Here is an 18,237-nt window from a genome sequence, read left to right as displayed (position 1 = left end):
CGTTTTTTGGATCTGTTCTGTTTCGGCCCCCCAGCTTACTTAGCTTATATTTTTTACGCCCCCCAGGCGCACGTGCTATTTTCTTGTAATGTGCTGTGTATCAACATATAATTTGTAACTGGGGGCGTAAAACACACTTGGGGGGGGGGGAACAGAATAGATCCCATTTTTTTCACATTCCTAAGGTTTGAAAACATTTTAAATCTGCGCCTGCATTCTAAATCTAATTACGATTGTGAAAAAGAATTTGAAATACTTGTGGCTCTATTCGAATACTTTTGTACTGGGGCTAACTTCTCGAGAGTTTCGTGTTCTGTTCGAAAATCAATAAGATATAAAATAAAAGATTCTAGATTTCATCCACTATTGCTCATAGATTCATGCAGGTTCTCTCAAGAAAACTCAAGGTAAACATACGGGCTCAAATGCCTCATTTTGATATAAATTAGAAACATAAAAATTACATCAAAACTAATCCAAGATTCGGATCTTTTCTGTTAGCCCCCCCCCCCCCCCCCAGCCTTATATAGCCGTTAAATTTGCATCCCCAAAATCTAAGTTTTCGCGAATTGTAAGAGCGATATTTGCATTTGATTGAAACAAGAGTGTCTAGGTAGATTGAAGGCACTTTTAGAATAGTTTCCTTAAGAAGTTTTAAAAAATCAAGCCCTTATTGTAGCCGATAACACCGAAAATGATCTAATATAGAAATTTTTATTGATGCTTACGTTATATGAAACAAATTTTGGTTGAATACGTAATACTTGAAACCATAGCTGTGCTAGTTTTTAGTAAATGCATATTGCTCATATATGTTCACGTATAAGATTTACTTAGCTTTAACAATATGCCTACACATTTATTAATGGGGGGTGCCTAACTAAGCGGGGGGGGGGGGGGGGGCTAGCAGAAAAGATCCCAAGATTCTTTCTTAATTTGACTTGTTTATCCACCATAATCAGTCATTATAGTTTCGTGGAATTTGTCTCGCATTGAACTGGTCTACACAATTTTGAAAGTCAGCGAACACCTGAGCCATTGCTAAACACCTTTCAAGCAGAAAACGTATCACGTAGTCATCTGTCGGCACTTCGAGCATTCGTCTATATGCACCCGATCTCGTCAAATGATCACGCCGCCGCTCACTTCTGCATTCTGATTGGTCAATCTTGAATGTTGGAGCTTTGATTCCGAAGTTACGTAACATACCTTTTGCGATTTTTGCAGCAAATAAGTTTGGTGTTCGGTCACGTGATAAGATAATGACGGATTCGTGATTCGTGGAAATTTCCGTTTCAACACAGCGATATAAAATTGCGATATTAACGCTATGTAAGTGCAAAACACGAAAGCCTTGTAGTTGGAATTTTCTTGGGTCCATTTTTGATAGCAAATCTTGTAAGGAACAAACAGAATGAGATATAATTAGATTAGGCATAACGAAATCTTCTAAGTTTTCAGAAGACTCGACAACATACCACTGGCCTATCAATTCTTCTATTGCAACCGAATTGACAAAAATTCGTTGGGAGATTTTAGAACAATCGCTGCGGCCTTCATTTTGTGTCGCAACGAAAATCAGAATCGAAATCAGCAAAAATATTTTTATCGCCATCTTTTTGAAATGCTATTTATTATGTGACTTTAAAAGTAGCTCAGTGACTTTAAAAGTATTATATTGTTTTATTTACTGTACAGAATTTTGGAAACAATTTACCGATCGTTGGAAAAAACAAAATGAGCGGATTAATTTGTTTGTTGTCCTTGACAGTGTTATGGCTCGATGTTTGTTCACATTTGTATTAAGAACTCATTTATAATGGGCAGTAAAAGCTTCAGTGAGATCTACTCAAAAATTTAGGTTCAAAGGTTTCCGCAAATAATTAAATAATCAAGTTATGAAAATTGAGACCTGATACCAATAATGAGCTTACCCGCCCTACTGATGCTTTTTAATAGAACTTTTGATGAGGTTCATTTTCAGAGCTCACTGAATCAGAGCTCCATTTTCCTATTATAATGCACGCATAAAACAATTGTAGTAAAGATCACAACTTCTTAATAGTTGATTGAAATTCACCTATTAAAAACGTTTTGATCAAACTGTCCTTAACAGAATTTTGTTATTGGCGTCAAATATCAAAAATTACTTCGTCGCTCCTTTTCTGGATTTTGAAACACTGCTCTATATTCTGGGATAAATTTTAATTTCCAATATCATCATTTTCAGTGGTTGAGACTCAATAAAATAGATTTTGAATTGCAATATTCAGCGGAATAGTATTATATCATAAGTGAGTTTTGCTATCATCTAATTCTTGGTACTAAATTTTCTTCACATTTCTCAAAAAATTTGGCCAAAATCTTCAACGTTTACTTTCCAAAACCATGAATAGACGATGAAGTTGCTGATTCTGACTGTTTTAACTTACATATGCAGTGAGGCACTTATCGAGACACTTATTTTGTCAGAAAACATCATTTCTTCTGTCAAAAGTTCGTTTGGCATCGAGTTTCGATAATTTGCATGATATTTTTTATGCTAATTTTTTAATTAAGATTTTGACTTTCGGAACAAAGCATTGGATAATAATCTGGTTTTCGGGTAATCAGAGGATTATTGGAGTTCGCTTGGGGTTTTTATTTTTTGATTAAAAAAATTTAGTATTTTTGATTTGTAATTGAGATCAAGATACTAAATTTTTCTTCTTTCAAAGAAACGTGAGAGTTAGATAGTTTAGAACAAAACTTTTTGCATCCTGGGTCATAGTAAAAACGAAAAACTGAATCATGAAGTTTGAATATCTGCATTTTTAGACTGACCTCTGCAATTTTAGATTATCATCAAGTCATTTGGTACTCTCAGGCTAAAATTTTGAGCAAAAACCCAATATGCCCGCAAATATTTGATCTGATTCAAAACAAATGTTCAAAATGTGAACAGTCTTTTTATACAACAGTCAAAAGTATTGTCTAGACGGCAGATGCGTGCGTTCTAATCGTTCAAGTTTCGCTTAGCTGCAAATTTTTAGAGCGTCTTATTGATCAATCTTAAACAAAGGAGCAATCATAGCCAATGATTGCAAGTTTCTTTTTGAGTGATTACTATTTTTTTCTTGTGTTATTTAACAGCAATGGATACTGTGCTTAGAGAAGAGACCCAAAGACTACTGGATCAAGTAGAGGATGTGAGCGCCAGAGCAATGTTGAGGCACTTAGTGGTTAGACTGGCCAAAAAAGCGAACTCAGATGATAAAAGGTTTGATGAACTTTTTAAATTTGCCGAGAAGATAAAAAGCAGTCTTAGACATCAAGAAAATTACAGCAGCAAGGACAATATTTCAATACGAATCACCCATTTTGACACGGAAGACGATGAAAAAGTTTTCATAAACTTAAGGGACTTTTCAAAACTTCTTTTGAACTTTGATAATGAGAAACAACGACATAAAGCTTTTCATGTTTTGCCGACCAAACGTGACTTACCAGGTAATGTGATGCGATTTGTGATTGTAAAGTTTCTCTATGACAAAGACAAACACATTGTTTATGCTAAACTAAAAGTGTTTAAACCAGATGAGAAAAAAATTCGTCTATTAATCCGCTGAATGGTAAGCTTGTGTACATAAAAGAGAGTTTACCACCGGTCGAAGCCAGCATCAAGCAAAATGCGGAGCAGCTGAATTTGATTACTTCTACTAACAACTGCAGTGTATCGTACTGTGTACTGATGTAAAGGATCCTAGCAGGGTGTCTAAATTTTTTGTAAGTGATAAAAATGTCCCAGATATCGACTCCTTGAATTAACCGGTTAAGAAAAGCAATAATAGAGCTATCAAACCCCAAGTTAATCCCTTCATAAGAAATTCTGCTGGAATGAATTCAAATGAACAAAGAGCGCTTGAAGTCTATTGCAGTCTTTCTCAAAAGAAGATGTTCAAAGATGCTTTAACAGACGAACTGAATTTATGAAAACCATGACCATAAGCATTATGTGCAATAAAAGTGCTACTAAATTGTAATAAAAAGTACTCAATTTTTCTGTTCTCTGATAGTTGTTTACATACTCGTGGAACTACTGTATGCTCCAAAACCTGATGGGATAACCTTTTATAATCTTTTTTGTCAAAATTAGCAAATATTAGGAAACGTATTTTTTTTCACGTGAGAAGATGATCGGCATGTCAAACACTATATATTTCTGGAAAATCCGCAAAATAACTGGAAAAAATGATCTTAGGATTGAAAACAAAATTTAACAAAAGAAATATTTCTAAAACAACACATAAGTAGATATTTGTTGACAAAGAAAGATATTGCAAAAAGCTTGCAATTGATGATGACGAAGAAAAATGGTTGTGTCATCATAAAAAAATCATAACCTCTTTCATTAGGTCTCATTTCTGTTAGGATGCAGCCTGAAAGAGATTTTCCGTTGAAGGGCTGTCAGAAAAGAAATTTTGTAGTAAAAAGTGACTAAAACCCACAAACAGCTACATATTAAGGAATATGGAAGATTTTTGTCATCTGAAGGCGGTTTTCCGCCAAAAAATGATGATTTAGGAAAAAAACTCTAAATAATATTACTGAAGAAGAGAGCTGAAAACCGGCTGTTCAACCGTCTAGAAGCGATTTTGTGCTGAAAGACTACAAGTGTTCTTCTTTATAGGTAATTAGAGTTATGAAGATAACTAGGAAGCTTTTTTCTTTTGTATCAGATCTTGCAGCTGGCGAATTTGGAGTGAAAAATACATGGACAATCATTTTACGCTACAAAACATTTGATCTTTAGGAACCAAATATAAAGAAATAATGGTCACTTTACATTCTCAAAGTCACTACCATTGTTTGTTGTATAAACCGAAACACGGCTGAAAAAAAATGTTCAACGAAGCAATGTTTATCCAAGATAACTATGATTTATTGAGAACATGTAACAGAGAGTGCAAGAAGGGAAAGGGTGTAAGAGATTTGACCTCCAGTAAAAGCCAAAATGTGAGTTAGTGAGAAAAACATCAAAGAAAGAGTTATAGTTACTGACTGTTACTATGACAATTTGAGGTTCTCCAATGGCGATATCAGCTGTATACAAAACTCCATGTTCGAAGAACTCATAGATCATTTATTCAATGTAACTTTTATTCAATCCTCAATGAAACACATCTTATGTGGTGATTTATATATAGGAATGTCCAGACCGAACAAAAACACCGCAGATCCTTTATCAGAACATGATGTCTATGACCTCAAACTTTTATCAAAAGTGAGAGAATTTACTCGTGAAACAAAGCAAACAAATGCACTTATTGATTTAGTGCTTTCCATCACCAATTTACAGACAAAGTACTGAAAAGAGCCATCACTGATCCAAACAATATAAAAAAGGAAATCACGGAGTAGTCTGATCAAAAATCCGTAGAAAAGGGGAAGAATCAAACTACATAAAGCGGCTGAAAAAAACTTTACAAAACGAAAAATCATTTGCACTTTAATCATGAACTGCTTGGTAAGTTGCGAAATCAGTTCAGAGAAAACAAGACAATGAATTTAGACAAACTATTCAAAGTACTCATTGCATGAATTACGGAAACACTCGTTGAATACATACATACATGAGAAAGTTAAGAGAAATAAGATCTAAGAAGAACTGGATAGACAACGCAATCAAAAATGCAGCAGCCAAAAAGCGCTGCTTTTGGAGAAAGTTTGGAATCTAATAATAATTTCAAAAACAAAATAACGGGAACAAAATATCAAAAGAAGTGATAAAGAAGGCAAAAACTGGCCAGTATAATGAATTTTTTTGAAAAAAAAGATATAAGAGGAATTTTTTCTTTCAGATACATAAAACTTTAACTTATGCTTCAGCTTTAAGCTTAAGATCGATGCTATCAGATAACACAATTTAAACCTTAATTGAACCAGAGGAATTGAACAATCTCTGTACGTCCATCAGACCTGATATAGAAGCAATGTGCAACAGATCATCCACTATGTGAAGTGTTAAAAACACAATGCTTTTTTTTGTAATCAGAGAATTTATCAGCCAAGAAATTTTCAACGAGACGAAACAATTGCGGAACAAGAGAAATTTGGATTATTTTTCTTTGTTCAATTTCCTATTTAAAGCAGTTAATCCAGTACTCCGTGAAATACTCAAAAAACTGTTCAACAGGATGATAGTAGAGTGTAGTTTCCCTGATTGTTAAGGGCTAAGTTAAGGTCCCGTTAAGGTGGCTAAGGTGGTCCCAGTCTATAAGTCTGTCAAAAAGAGTGATCCAGACAAATAACGACCAATATCTCTTTTGCTAATTTTCGGAAAACAATCGAAAAATTAGTTCATGGACAAATAAGGAGCTTTCTAACCAAGTTAAAGCTCTCTCAGACAAGCAACGGAGCTTTCTTAGTAAACGATGAACTGTAGATGCTTTAGCTCGAAACACTGGATTATTTGCTAGGATACATATAGCAAGAAAACCTATAACCCCTTCACCTTGCTTTATTTATCTAGAGCTTTTGACACAGTTGATCACCATATCCTGCAAACCAAATGCTGTAGGTACGGCCTTAACGGACTTATCTATAGTCTTCTAAAAGCATCTAGTTAATAGACAATAGTTTATAATTTAAGGATCGTAAGAATCCAGCACTAAAAAAATACGAGGTACCACAACTATAAGTTTCAGGTTCTCTGCCTTTTCTTTTCTATGTGAAAGACCTCAAAACAGTACTAAAAAACAAAAACATTTTACTGTTTGCTGACGACACCAATAAACACGCTAAGTTTGCACCGAAGGTAGTCAATGAACACCTTAGATTGACAACCGAATGGTTCAAGTCTAACACATTTAAACTGAACAAGAATAAAACTAACCTCATTCTCTTCTGTAGTATAAAAGAGGAGGTCCAAATTGAATTGAAAGAAAAAATAATAGAAAGCCAAAGGGCGGCAAATTATTTAGCAATTATTATTGATAAAAAAAACTTCCAAGATCATGTGCCATTTGTAAAACAGAAGTGCAACAAATTCATATCTATTTTGTATCACACGAGAAAGTTTCTTAGCAGAAAATTACTGCTGAAAATTTAGAAACAGTTCATTCACCCGTTGTATCAATATGGATTTCTGGTTTATGGAATTGCAAGCAGATCAGTACTCAATAATTTGCAGATACAGCAAAATTTTTTCCTAATAAATAAATTTTTCGTTTCCGAAAAAATTGAAAAAAGAAAAATTCGTTAAGAATATTCGATATTTTTCGTTTTTGAACTATATATCTATAAAGTGCTCAAGCTCAATACAAAAATTCTAAGAAGGTCACTCGTCTCACAAACATTGAAAAACAGTATAACCGCAGTTGGAAATTTTTACGTTTGAGTTGTCAGAAAAAAGCACAAAAATGTTGCAAATTCAAAGAAAGCAAACACTTACAAATAGAAAAAAAAGTCAGAGCTATCTTACTTTTTAACAATTTTGCTAGACTGGACGCAAAAAGATTTACAACTCTCGTTCAATTACGGGACTAGGACCTTTAATCTTATTTAAATAATCTCAAAATTGTCTATATTATTGATTCCGGTCAGCGATCAAATGTATTTTTGGAAATAGACAGAAAATTTACAAAACCAAGTTTTTCTCCTTTTTGAAACAATAGGTCAATATTCTGTATTGACGAGACCAACTAAGGGACACGTAATAAATTATAGACGATGCTCCAAAAAATTCTATTAACTTGTGCATTTTAAAGTCGCGCTTTATAGTCGGTGAAACAGGCGATAAGCCCTAAGCAGCCACTAGGTTAGGTGCTCCTCAAATTGGATTGAATAAATTTGTAATGTAAATTGTACTTGAGTCCTAACCGAAAACGAATTTATCATTATGCGCTCTGCGAATGCGTTGTGCATCTTTTTGTTAGATTTCAAGTGATTTTAGTGTGATTGAACATACATTTATATTATAATACTGTAAAGAATTGGCATCCACATAAATCAAGAATCAAAATTAGTTCGTCATTCTTCTCCTATTTTATAATTATGGATATTTGGAACAAATTGAATTTTCATAATTATTCTTGACTGAAAAGCTCTCAGAATAGAATTATACACCTTGTACTCAAACTGTAGAGTGATGATTGGGTGATATGAATTCTTATAATGAATGTATGACAAAAGTGTACACTTTTACGACAATTTTTCAGATCTTACACAATTAAAGTTTCAAGTATGCATCGTATCAGATCTTTCACAACCAAAACTCCACCGTACAAGTTCTTACGCGATGAAAACTCCATTTTGTCATCGGAATTTTTATTCAGTCCAAATTATTTATGCAGACCAAATAATATGCTTGATACGAATTTTCATCGTGTAGTGTCTTACATAAGCATTCTCTTATAAGATGTTATAAGAGAAAGCATATTATCATGAAATCTTGTAAAATCTTACACGGTAAAAACTTTTTTGTAAGCTTTTTATCAGATCTTACAAAATTAAAATTCTTAGTACGCTTCTTATCAGATCCTACATGATAAAATCTCTATCTTATAAGATATTACACAACATAAAATCTTATATCTTATATAATAATCATATGAGATCTTACACGATAAGATTTAATTCTTATAAGATCTTACAATATTAGATCTTGCTGAACAAAATTTCTACTCATGGGTAGCTCTACAATAAACCCAAGAAGCGCAATTGAGCACAAGCTCTAACAAAATATCAGCCTCAAAATTTTACAACTTTCGGACCCTTTCTGTTTTACGATTTTTCATTTGAAAATTTTTACTCTATTGCGACTAAACTGTACATCCAAAAATGTTTTTGTCAATGAATCTTGCATACTGAAAAATACTCTCAATTCCATCTGATTAATTCGTGTAAGAGAACGAAAACTTCAACTTCATGCCCCGTCTCATTACGTCATACTTTATTAGTAAGGAAAAGGCCACTGCATGGAATACCACGCTGATAAATGAGAGATAATGAGAGTATTTGACAACTCAGATTAAAAATCAGAAATAGGTTTTATTAGAACTAAGTAGCTTATAAAAGTTTTGTAAAACGGAATCTTTCTCTTATGAGTTGTCTTATAAGATTGTTATAAGATAACAGTTCTTAGTAAGCGTCCTATCAGATCTTGCACGATAAAAATTCTTCTTATCAGAATCTTTATCGTGTAAGAACCTATAACAATTTTCAAGGATTCTTAATAGGTATCTTGTCATATGTTACGCAAAAATGTTCAATCTCATAAAAAATTTAACTCCATAACAACTGATAAGATGCTTATGAATAATTTTTATCTTTTACGATCTCACAAGATCTTAAACGATAAAAATTATGCGTTAATTGTTTATCAGATCTTATTAGATAACAATTCCACAATTACTGGAGCAGCTCTCCCACTGAGTTCACCTCTGTTTTAGATTTTGAATTGGCAAAATATTTGGAAAAAGTTGAACATATGCAAGATATTTATATTTTGTAGCTATTGAACAAAATAAACAATAAAAATAGCATGATATAATTACAGATATATGTACAGTATTAATATAGTTCATGTATTAATGTAAGTCTCTTTTAACTTACCATTCTTTATATATTCCAACTCTATTATTGCACAATGAAAAGAGAAATTATATTCTGCAAAAGAGTACTATTGAATGAAAATAAATAGACAACCAAGTGGAACGCATTATGGTTATGAAGCTATGTATTGAACCTAAATTAATATATAAGCAAAAAGTAAAATTCGTGAACATTTTAACCAAGGCAATCACCAAAATAAGTTTGACAAAAAATACGGTGACCAGACCATAGATCGGAAACCGTAAAATTGGGACAGCAGATCAAAAACAATGCTCTGTTCTCATTAGATCAAGTTAAGTGTCATTTGCGAGCCGACATGAGATTAGTGCACCTGACCACGTCTTAGCGGCTCGTGGGGCTTACATCCAAGAAATCAACCACAAGCGATAAAAATTATTCCGACCAAATGTCTTACCTTTAGAGTACAATAAAAGTGCATAACTCCGATAGGCAAAAAAGCTATTTGAATAAGGTATTTCTTGAATTATTGTCCCAATTTTTGCTTTCGATCTCATGTCATTTCGATCAATTGTTCTAGCACCACAGAATACGTGATTTCATAGATTTTAGAAAAATAGTTCCACAATAGAACTTGAGTTTTGGTTGAGGTCGAATATTTTAAAATGTTACAAGATAATCTTCAGTTTATGATGTCATGTAAAATTTTAAGAAGCTGTTAAGAAATTTTCAATACACTACTTTAAAAAAAGCCGCATCAGGGCGCATCAAGGCAATGTCAGGTCATGATGATTGAACCAAACATATTGCAGCTACCTCTGTAAGAATGACAACATGAACAGAAAGAAATGATTTTCTATTCTATAATGTTAAAAACTGAAAAATTAAACAATTAAAAACTCCTCAGTGCATCATCATATTTACACTCCTATTGAGAGGAACCGAAAAATGATAAATTCGTTTTGAGAAATCAGAGCTAAATCCATTTCAATCAAAAGAAAATTTTGGATTGTTTGAGATGGAAAATGAAAGACATCTCTGGCGAGTTTGTGTCGAAATGTATGATATGTTCAGTTATTTGGGCACAAAAATATGAAGTATGGTTAATGATGTTGTCAAACTCATGGCAAATCGAAAAATTTAAAAGTTTTCCTTTCAAATTTTTCCTCAAAATTTTTTGCAAGTTTTTTGTTTCTTCCTCAACTCATTGACAAAATGAGTTAGAGAAAATATTCTCTCCTGATTTTCCTGTTACTATCTCTGCGCACTAATGCCTTTTCAAACCTAAAACTAGTGCATTCCATTAATTTTCAATCCTTTTCAAAAACTTTAAAAAATCTTTAAATAAACAAGATGCCAAAACTTTTGAACTATTAAACACACAATTGTAAAAAGAAAAATTTGTTCAAATTTGGGAAAGTAAGATCGATATTCAAGAAATTAGAAAACACTGGTAAACTAACCTTAGCTGCCAACGCACAGATCTGCTATTTTTTTGGCTAATAGTAAGACTCAATACAGTTCTATTTAGCTGATAGATTTTGTCGATCAGAACAGATTTAAAAACTTTCAGTGCATTTCTCAGATAAAATTAAAGTTAAAAAAATGCAAAAGTAAAAGTTCAAGCAGCAAATTACATAGTAGAGTAGTGCCTGCTTTTGAGGGGGATTATCATAAACATTCCAAATTCTTTTTTTTTCAAAAATCTATATTAGATGCACTGGGAGAGCGAATTGACTTTAAGTGCTCTCGAACAATTTTTCACAAATCTGTGAAAACTGTTCATCTTGATCACGCCTATATTGTGTCAAACAAGATTTGCATTGTGCGTTGGAGATTTTAATGATCAAGATCAAGATCAACAGCTTTCACGAGGAACAACTTTGAGCAAAGTTGGCAAACTTCCGCCGTTCTATGCAAATAGTTTTTAATTTTTCTAGTGCTTGGAGCAGTTTCTCTATGAGCAAAACTCTATTGGTTTCTAGTAAATTCACATTTAATTTAAAGAAAACAGAAATGGAAATTTGACTAAATTGTTCTTCAAAAACAGGCTGTTTATAAAAATATAATTTTTCTACTCGAAGGTTTATTTTTGCTAGCGAGTAATTGTAGGGTTAGCCACTAGTCCAAGAAGCAAAAAAAACTACATTTGTAATAATTTAATGGTTTTAAATTTTAATTCAGTAATTTTTGGGATAGATTGGGAAAAGATTATACGGCTGCTGGATAAATTGTTTCTACAAAATTTGAGTCCTAAACTTAGAGATATCTACTTGGGGGTTGGAAGTTTTAGGAAGGATCAGGAAGTGTTTAGTTGAGCACGAGCATACATGCAGATAATTTTTACAACTTGAACTCTAAACAAAACTTTCAACCAAAAAGCATCACAAGAGAACCGTCAGTACAAAGTAATCTGTGTCACAAACCAGGTAGTCAAATTTATTGAAAATTATTGGTTTAGTTTTTAGCTAAGTTGTAAAAATTACCTGCATGTATGGTCGTGCTCAACTAAACACTTCCCGCGTTTACTTTGCCCATAATGCATGCTGCAGTTCAGATGATCATCAATTAGATGCCCTAACTTAGACGCCCTAGTGGGGGGGGGGGGGGTTACAATCAATAGTTAAAATGTAACTAGAATTTGCTAACTAGAAAACAAAGCAATTAACCTCTTATGTATTGGCGTAGGAGATTAGGAATACCATTAGCTAATAGTCCGAATAAGTTATTTAACAAGGAAGTAAACGTACCCAAACCCAAATGAAAACCCCAATTCGTCTAACCCTATTTTAGGTGACGATTATTTGAATGTGGCGACAATTTTTGCTCTTTGGTTCTCTAAAAACGTTATAGTATAAATCTTAGCCCATCGGGTCCTGCCTGCGCAGCGTTTACAGACGCATGCGCCCTCGTGTCAGGTCACCAATTTTCCAGGGTGGCTATGATTTATACTCTAAAATACTTGGGAAGTATACGCTAACTAGTCTAGGCTCAGATATATGAATCCCAAATTAGCCTCAACTTTGGCGACCCTATCATCAAGTTGCCCAAATAACCCGCTGCAGTATTGTTCCTCACTGGGTGAAAATGTGACCTCCTCGTCCGAATCTGAATCTTCAAGATCCGCATACTTCACAGACAGAAATCCGTGCAATGTTTGCAGGTTTTTGAAGCATATCATTGCTGTGTGCACAACCGAATCTAAATTCCTCTCTGCCGAAGTTTGCGATTGGGCTGTGTGACTTTCGATGTTGTTTAACAGGATCCTCAGTTTTGCAGTTGCTTCACGCAGGCGTTTTAACATGGCCTCTTTGTCACCAAATTTGCTGCATAAAGTGTCAGCATCATTCAGTAATGTCTCAAATTGGCTTTTGTGGTTTCTGAACAAGTTCAGTCCATCTGTTTTTGTTTGTCCTGAAATAAAATAAAATGAAGTTAATTTGACTTTGATAAATGAAACTTTCATAAATCATAATGAAAAAAATTGATTATATATATTTTAGTTTTACAAAATATATCAACTGCCTCTTCTGTTGTTGTTCTTGTATATGTCAATGGAATTGAAAAGTATGCTCTCTTGTTCACCAGATATTGAATTGAACGAAAGAACACAAAACCAACAAAACGCAACAAAATATTAGCGTCTGTGAAAACAAAACTAAGTCAGGAGTTTTTAAAACTTTATGCTTATTGGGTTTTTCTGCTTCTGCAGATAGAAATTCAGAATTACTCTCTCCACAAATTGAAGATTTATTCAAGTTCACAAACCTTCATGAACTGCTGGATTCACAAAAAAAGAGTCTTCCTGTCTCATAAAAAATTAAGAAACTACAGGCGCGTTTGTTAGATAAACCCAATCTACGGCTCATTAAACATTATATTTTGAGTAGTATGACAAACAGAATTAGTCACTACATATTGAACAACCCAATAAAACTGTTCACCTGTCAGCATATTTAGTTGAGTATATACCGTTATTTAGACATCAAATAAACACCGAAAATTGACCTTAAGGAAATAAGTTTAAATTACATAGACATCCCTATCAACAGGCCATTTAAAGTTGCAAATTTGACAAGCAAAATCACCTTAGTATAAGTATAAAACTGTTTCAAAACTACCAAATCAAACTACCAAACTACCAAAACTACTAAACTACCAAATAAATTTGAACTTGATGACGACATATTGTGCGTATTGAAATACGTCTCGTCCTTGAGTGGTAATCTTCTTGATACTCTGTGCAGTTTCTATAAATCAAATTCGTGATTGCAGTCTAACTAATTTTGAGCGATTGAAATCTGAATAAACTATGACATGTTCAGACTTTCTTTCGAAACAATGAAGTACCTGGGTAAGAGAAAACTTCTTTAGATTACAGAGTCAGTTTCTAGCACAGTTTCACCGATGCTTCATTGAGCAAATTAATGAAAATGCACGAAGTGTTGTTCTTGTTACTTTGCTTATTATGACTTCCAAGTAGAATTGCTGAAAAAAATCACAATTCTGAATTCGAAATTAACTGCCAAACCAATACCAGGACATTTTTTGGGAGCTGGACCAAGGGGATTTTGTAATTTCGACTTAAAAATGAAGTTAATGACAACAACTCAACACAATCCTGATTGCTTTTATATAAAACTTTTTGCAAAGTGTAAGCCAAACAATTAATTGATCTGTAAAACTGATTGAGTAGCTATTGGTGTTATTTGAGCTTCAAATATTGAAATAATTATCTACCATTTAAAGGATATACAGTTCACAACAGCTCATTGAGAAAATCAGTATCCAGACGGAAGCAAAACCCTTGAAATAAACAGAACAGTACAAAATTTTTCTCATTGTCGGCAGAGCAGTATACACAAAATTTTTATGTCAGAAAGTGCAAAAATTTGAACAAAACTCAATTTCATGAAAATGTCAAACACTTTTTTCAAAACAGATAAGTTGGTGAAACTTCGTCACTCGTCATTTTTTAATTTCATATATTGTGGCGTCATCTCCAAGCAAATCTGCTCTGGTATATGAGGATCTTATTTTAATTAACAAACTTCATCAATCACGAGATTCGAAAAAATGCAGATAATTAATGGAGATCGAAAAAGCATAACTTTAAAAAAAACTGAAACATTTTGGGCTTTTCAACTATAAATAAATTGTTATTTATAATAAATTGAAAAAGTGAAAAATATAGATTTAAGAAAAGAATTCTAAAAATTCTAAAAGTCAATAAAAGGTGCATGTCGTTCTGTTCAGATGTCAATTTGTTACAGAGATTTCGTCATACTTTGTTTCCCCAGGCAAGTTTGGACTGACCGAATGATTTTTATAAATTTCTAATGAACATGTGCCACACATAAGAAGTTGAAAAAAACTAATAATTTTCTATAAATTTAATATTTTTTTAATAATTTTTAAAACTTTAATTTATTCAAAAAAATGGTGGGAAAAAATTATTTGGTGGCAACTATTGAAAACCGCCGGCTCATTGCTGATGACTGAGATATACTTTTCCACAACTTTGTGTATTGGAGCCGAAAACTCTTTGACTACTTGCCTTGTGAAATGTCTTCGGCAGACTTTGCACTTTTTGCTTTTTCTGCCAAGATCTTTCCAATTTCAATTTGTCCATTACTTGCGCACCATTCGAGGCTATTTTTCTCATCAACTTTGGCTAACAACAAGTCTTCTGGAAATCCGTTTTCCAGAAGTTTACTGACTATTTCCGGATTCGGTTTGTCGCTCCTACAGACCAGTGTCATCAGGTTGTTCCCATCGAATAAAGTTTCCCGCAATTGTTCATTTAGGAATTGATTTTGCCGCAGGTAGTCAATGGACCAGCTTAGCGCTATCACGTCGCTCTGTTTGCATGGTCCGTAGAGAAGAGAGGGCATCTTTTTGCCCAGGGCATTCCAGAATTTGAAGCCAACTTTCTCTACTAACCACTTATAGAGTCCGGGGCAGTCAATGAGAGAAATCAGGAACTCTGAAAAGTTCATATAATAAATTGTTAAAGAATGTTTCAATTAATTTTGTCTGAGACCCCAGAAAACCCCAATACAAATTGTACAAGATCTCGCGAGCCTCTGTTAAAGTAAAATCTCACAACCAATGCAGCGCTTACAAGTAGTTCGGCCAAAATTGTCTGAACAAAAAAAAACCCGTTTGAGTATATAGTCCCCCCTCAAGACGGGTCGGAACAACTGATAGCATCTGTAAATTTATATTTGACTGGTAAAATTAATCCCCCATAGAATACATTAAATTTACACATTGAAACAATATATTTATTGCCTACTGTTTTTCAAAAGTCAATTAGATTATTTCTATTTAAGATAAAAAGTATCGTCAAATTTAGCTGAGGTAACATTGAGGTGAACAACAGTAGACTGCAAAACAGTTTTCAATTATCTTTACTTTTAGGGGGAAAAATTGTAGTTTTAAGAATTTATTGGGCCCAAAAACGACGAACAAAATTGGCCAAACTTTCAAGCTTCCGTTAACTGCGAATGCAAGATAGGTACCAAATATGTCATCGAGGTTTCTGAAATATGTTGAATTGTTAGTTTCCACGACTTGGTTACTATGATTTCACACAACAATAATAATGTCGAGGAACGTCGTTGAAAAACAATTGAAGCTTGTGCTTCGGCAAAGCGTTGTACTCGATAAAATTGATCAAAATAATTTTTTTTAAATATATAACAAATCGACGATTTAAGCTACAACCTGCTGATTATCTAGCCAAGGTGAGGCTACGAAGCATATAATGAACTGGGACCCATTAGTGTTGGGACCACAATTGACCATTGACAGGGTTCCACGTCCACTATGTTTGATACTGAAGTTCTCATCGTCGAAGAGACCCCCTTCGTAGATGCTCTTTCCGCCCCATCCATCACCAGTAGTGACGTCACCACCCTGAGCTATGTAGCCAGTTATCCGGTGAAATCTTGTGCCCTGAAATATTGATGCTTGGGAAAACTACAGTAACAAAACAAGCATAGTCAGCACAGATTCAGCATAGCATGGCCGGGCCGGGCCAAACTGAAACAAAAATTCATAACTAAAATTGTAAGATTTTCAGCGAATGAAGAGAACGCGTCAAAATATTATTCACGGCATTTTATCAAAAATAATACAAAAAATCACAAATATATTGCCCAAATTCTTAAAAGGTTTCAGCACTAAACCTTCATCGCACAGTAGCGCTATTTTTATTCAAATACAAACCTTGCATCGCTAAGTATAAGTATGGCCAACAATGGGACAAGGGTGTTGTGTAATGTGCGTTCGCACATAATTTTTTACCCCTCGAAAAAATTAAATTTGAAAAGATGATAATTGTCTACGAAGGAGGCGTATGCTGGTTTTGCATTGAATATAGTTACGAAAAGGCTAATCACGATAGGCGGAAATTTGCATCGCAATCCTTATTGTTCCGAAACCACTTTAATGAGTGGAACTATATACTCAAATTGGATTTTTGCTCAGTCAATTTTGGCCGACCGATATATTCATCAAATACAGGTTAACAAGTTAAACTATACCGCTTTGATATCTATTTTCTCCTATGACTTTCGTTATATTTGTTTACAGAAAACATCAACGGACTTTTGAACTATGCATGATATGTATCATACTTCCATCGGCCAGTAGCTTAGTCTCAGTAAAACAGCTCAATATTGTAAAATCAAAATTGCACAATCGATATTGTATTCATTTTTAACAAATGGTTTGGAACTATGAGTTTTCAAAAACCACGTTGTGATGATTACAAGTTTGCCCATTTTTGAGGTTACCCCAGTCGAGACCAGATGGTTATCTTGCAGGATTCTGACAGAATCTTGCAAAAACTGCCTATCTTGCAAGATCTGCCAGAAAAATGGTTATCTGGCAAGACCTGGCAGAAAAAAAAGGTTATCTTGCAAAATCTGCCAGAAAAATGGTTATCTTGCAAGATTCTTGCAAGTTCGTTCCGGTCGAGCTGTCCTCTTATTGGCTCTCACTCATGCAAAACATTTCATTTTGACCAAAAATTTACTTAAGAATGAGTTGCGTGTTTTTTAAGAAAAACAATACATTTGAATAGATTTCAAATCTGGATAAATGAATTATTTGAAAAAAAATTAAAGTTTGCTTTTGAGAACTGTTAACACAAAATAAATTACTATTGAAAACCTTTTTGCTTCAATTTTATCAAGATTTACAAAACTACACGTCTAGATTACCTTTTCTTATGAAAAAGTTATGTGATAATATTCTTTGCATCTTAAACAGCTTCCTTTCATTTAATTCAACTCCGTACACTTAAGTTTTCCTGCCAATTCCCAAAAATGTGATTACTCCCGGCTTGCCATTTTTCTGAGCTTCGAAAGACTTTTTTGCTGTCAGAATTACTCGCATTAATCAATTCATCTTGTAGAATCTTTTGCAAACAAGTGGATGTATTAGAGGATTCTGACAGAGAAATGATTATCTTGTAAGATTCTGGCAGAAGAATTGCTATCTTGCAAGATTCTGGCAGAAAAATGGTTATCTTGCAAGATTCTGGCAGAATCAATGGTTATCTTGCAAGTTTCTAGCATAATGAATGGTTATCTTGCAAGATTCTGACAGAAATCTTGCAAGATAATGCATAATCTTGCAAGATTCTGGCAGAATCTTACAAGATAACCATTCGAA

At 33.6% G+C, this 18,237-nt stretch overlaps 1 protein-coding gene across 1 annotated transcript; it reads right to left on the bottom strand.

Annotated features, from left to right (window-relative positions):
• Window positions 1-12,382: 12,382 nt before the first annotated feature.
• LOC142358362 (uncharacterized) lies at window positions 12,383-15,533 on the bottom strand. The gene is made up of 2 exons (XM_075409770.1): window positions 15,110-15,533; window positions 12,383-12,966 (listed from the first exon to the last, which is right to left on the bottom strand). Exons 1-2 carry the CDS (start codon window positions 15,444-15,446, stop codon window positions 12,533-12,535), a joined length of 771 nt encoding a protein of 256 aa, XP_075265885.1. The 5' UTR covers window positions 15,447-15,533; the 3' UTR covers window positions 12,383-12,532.
• Between the last annotated feature and the right edge of the window lie 2,704 nt (window positions 15,534-18,237).

The sequence above is a fragment of the Convolutriloba macropyga genome, unplaced genomic scaffold (assembly GCF_964194025.1).
Source record: "Convolutriloba macropyga unplaced genomic scaffold, txConMacr16.3 SCAFFOLD_4539, whole genome shotgun sequence".
NCBI classification, from domain to species: Eukaryota; Metazoa; Xenacoelomorpha; order Acoela; family Convolutidae; genus Convolutriloba; species Convolutriloba macropyga.
The sequence above is the reverse complement of the archived record's forward strand: the minus strand, read 5'-3'. Positions and strand labels throughout refer to the sequence as shown.

Coding starts and splice junctions, on each gene's coding strand:
- LOC142358362 (XM_075409770.1), bottom strand. CDS start 15,446: ATGCCCTCTCTTCTCTACGGACCATGCAAACAGAGCGACGTGATAGCG. Junction 12,967..15,109: donor TGCCGAAGACATTTCACAAG/GCAAGTAGTCAA, acceptor ATTTTATTTCAG/GACAAACAAAAACAGATGGA.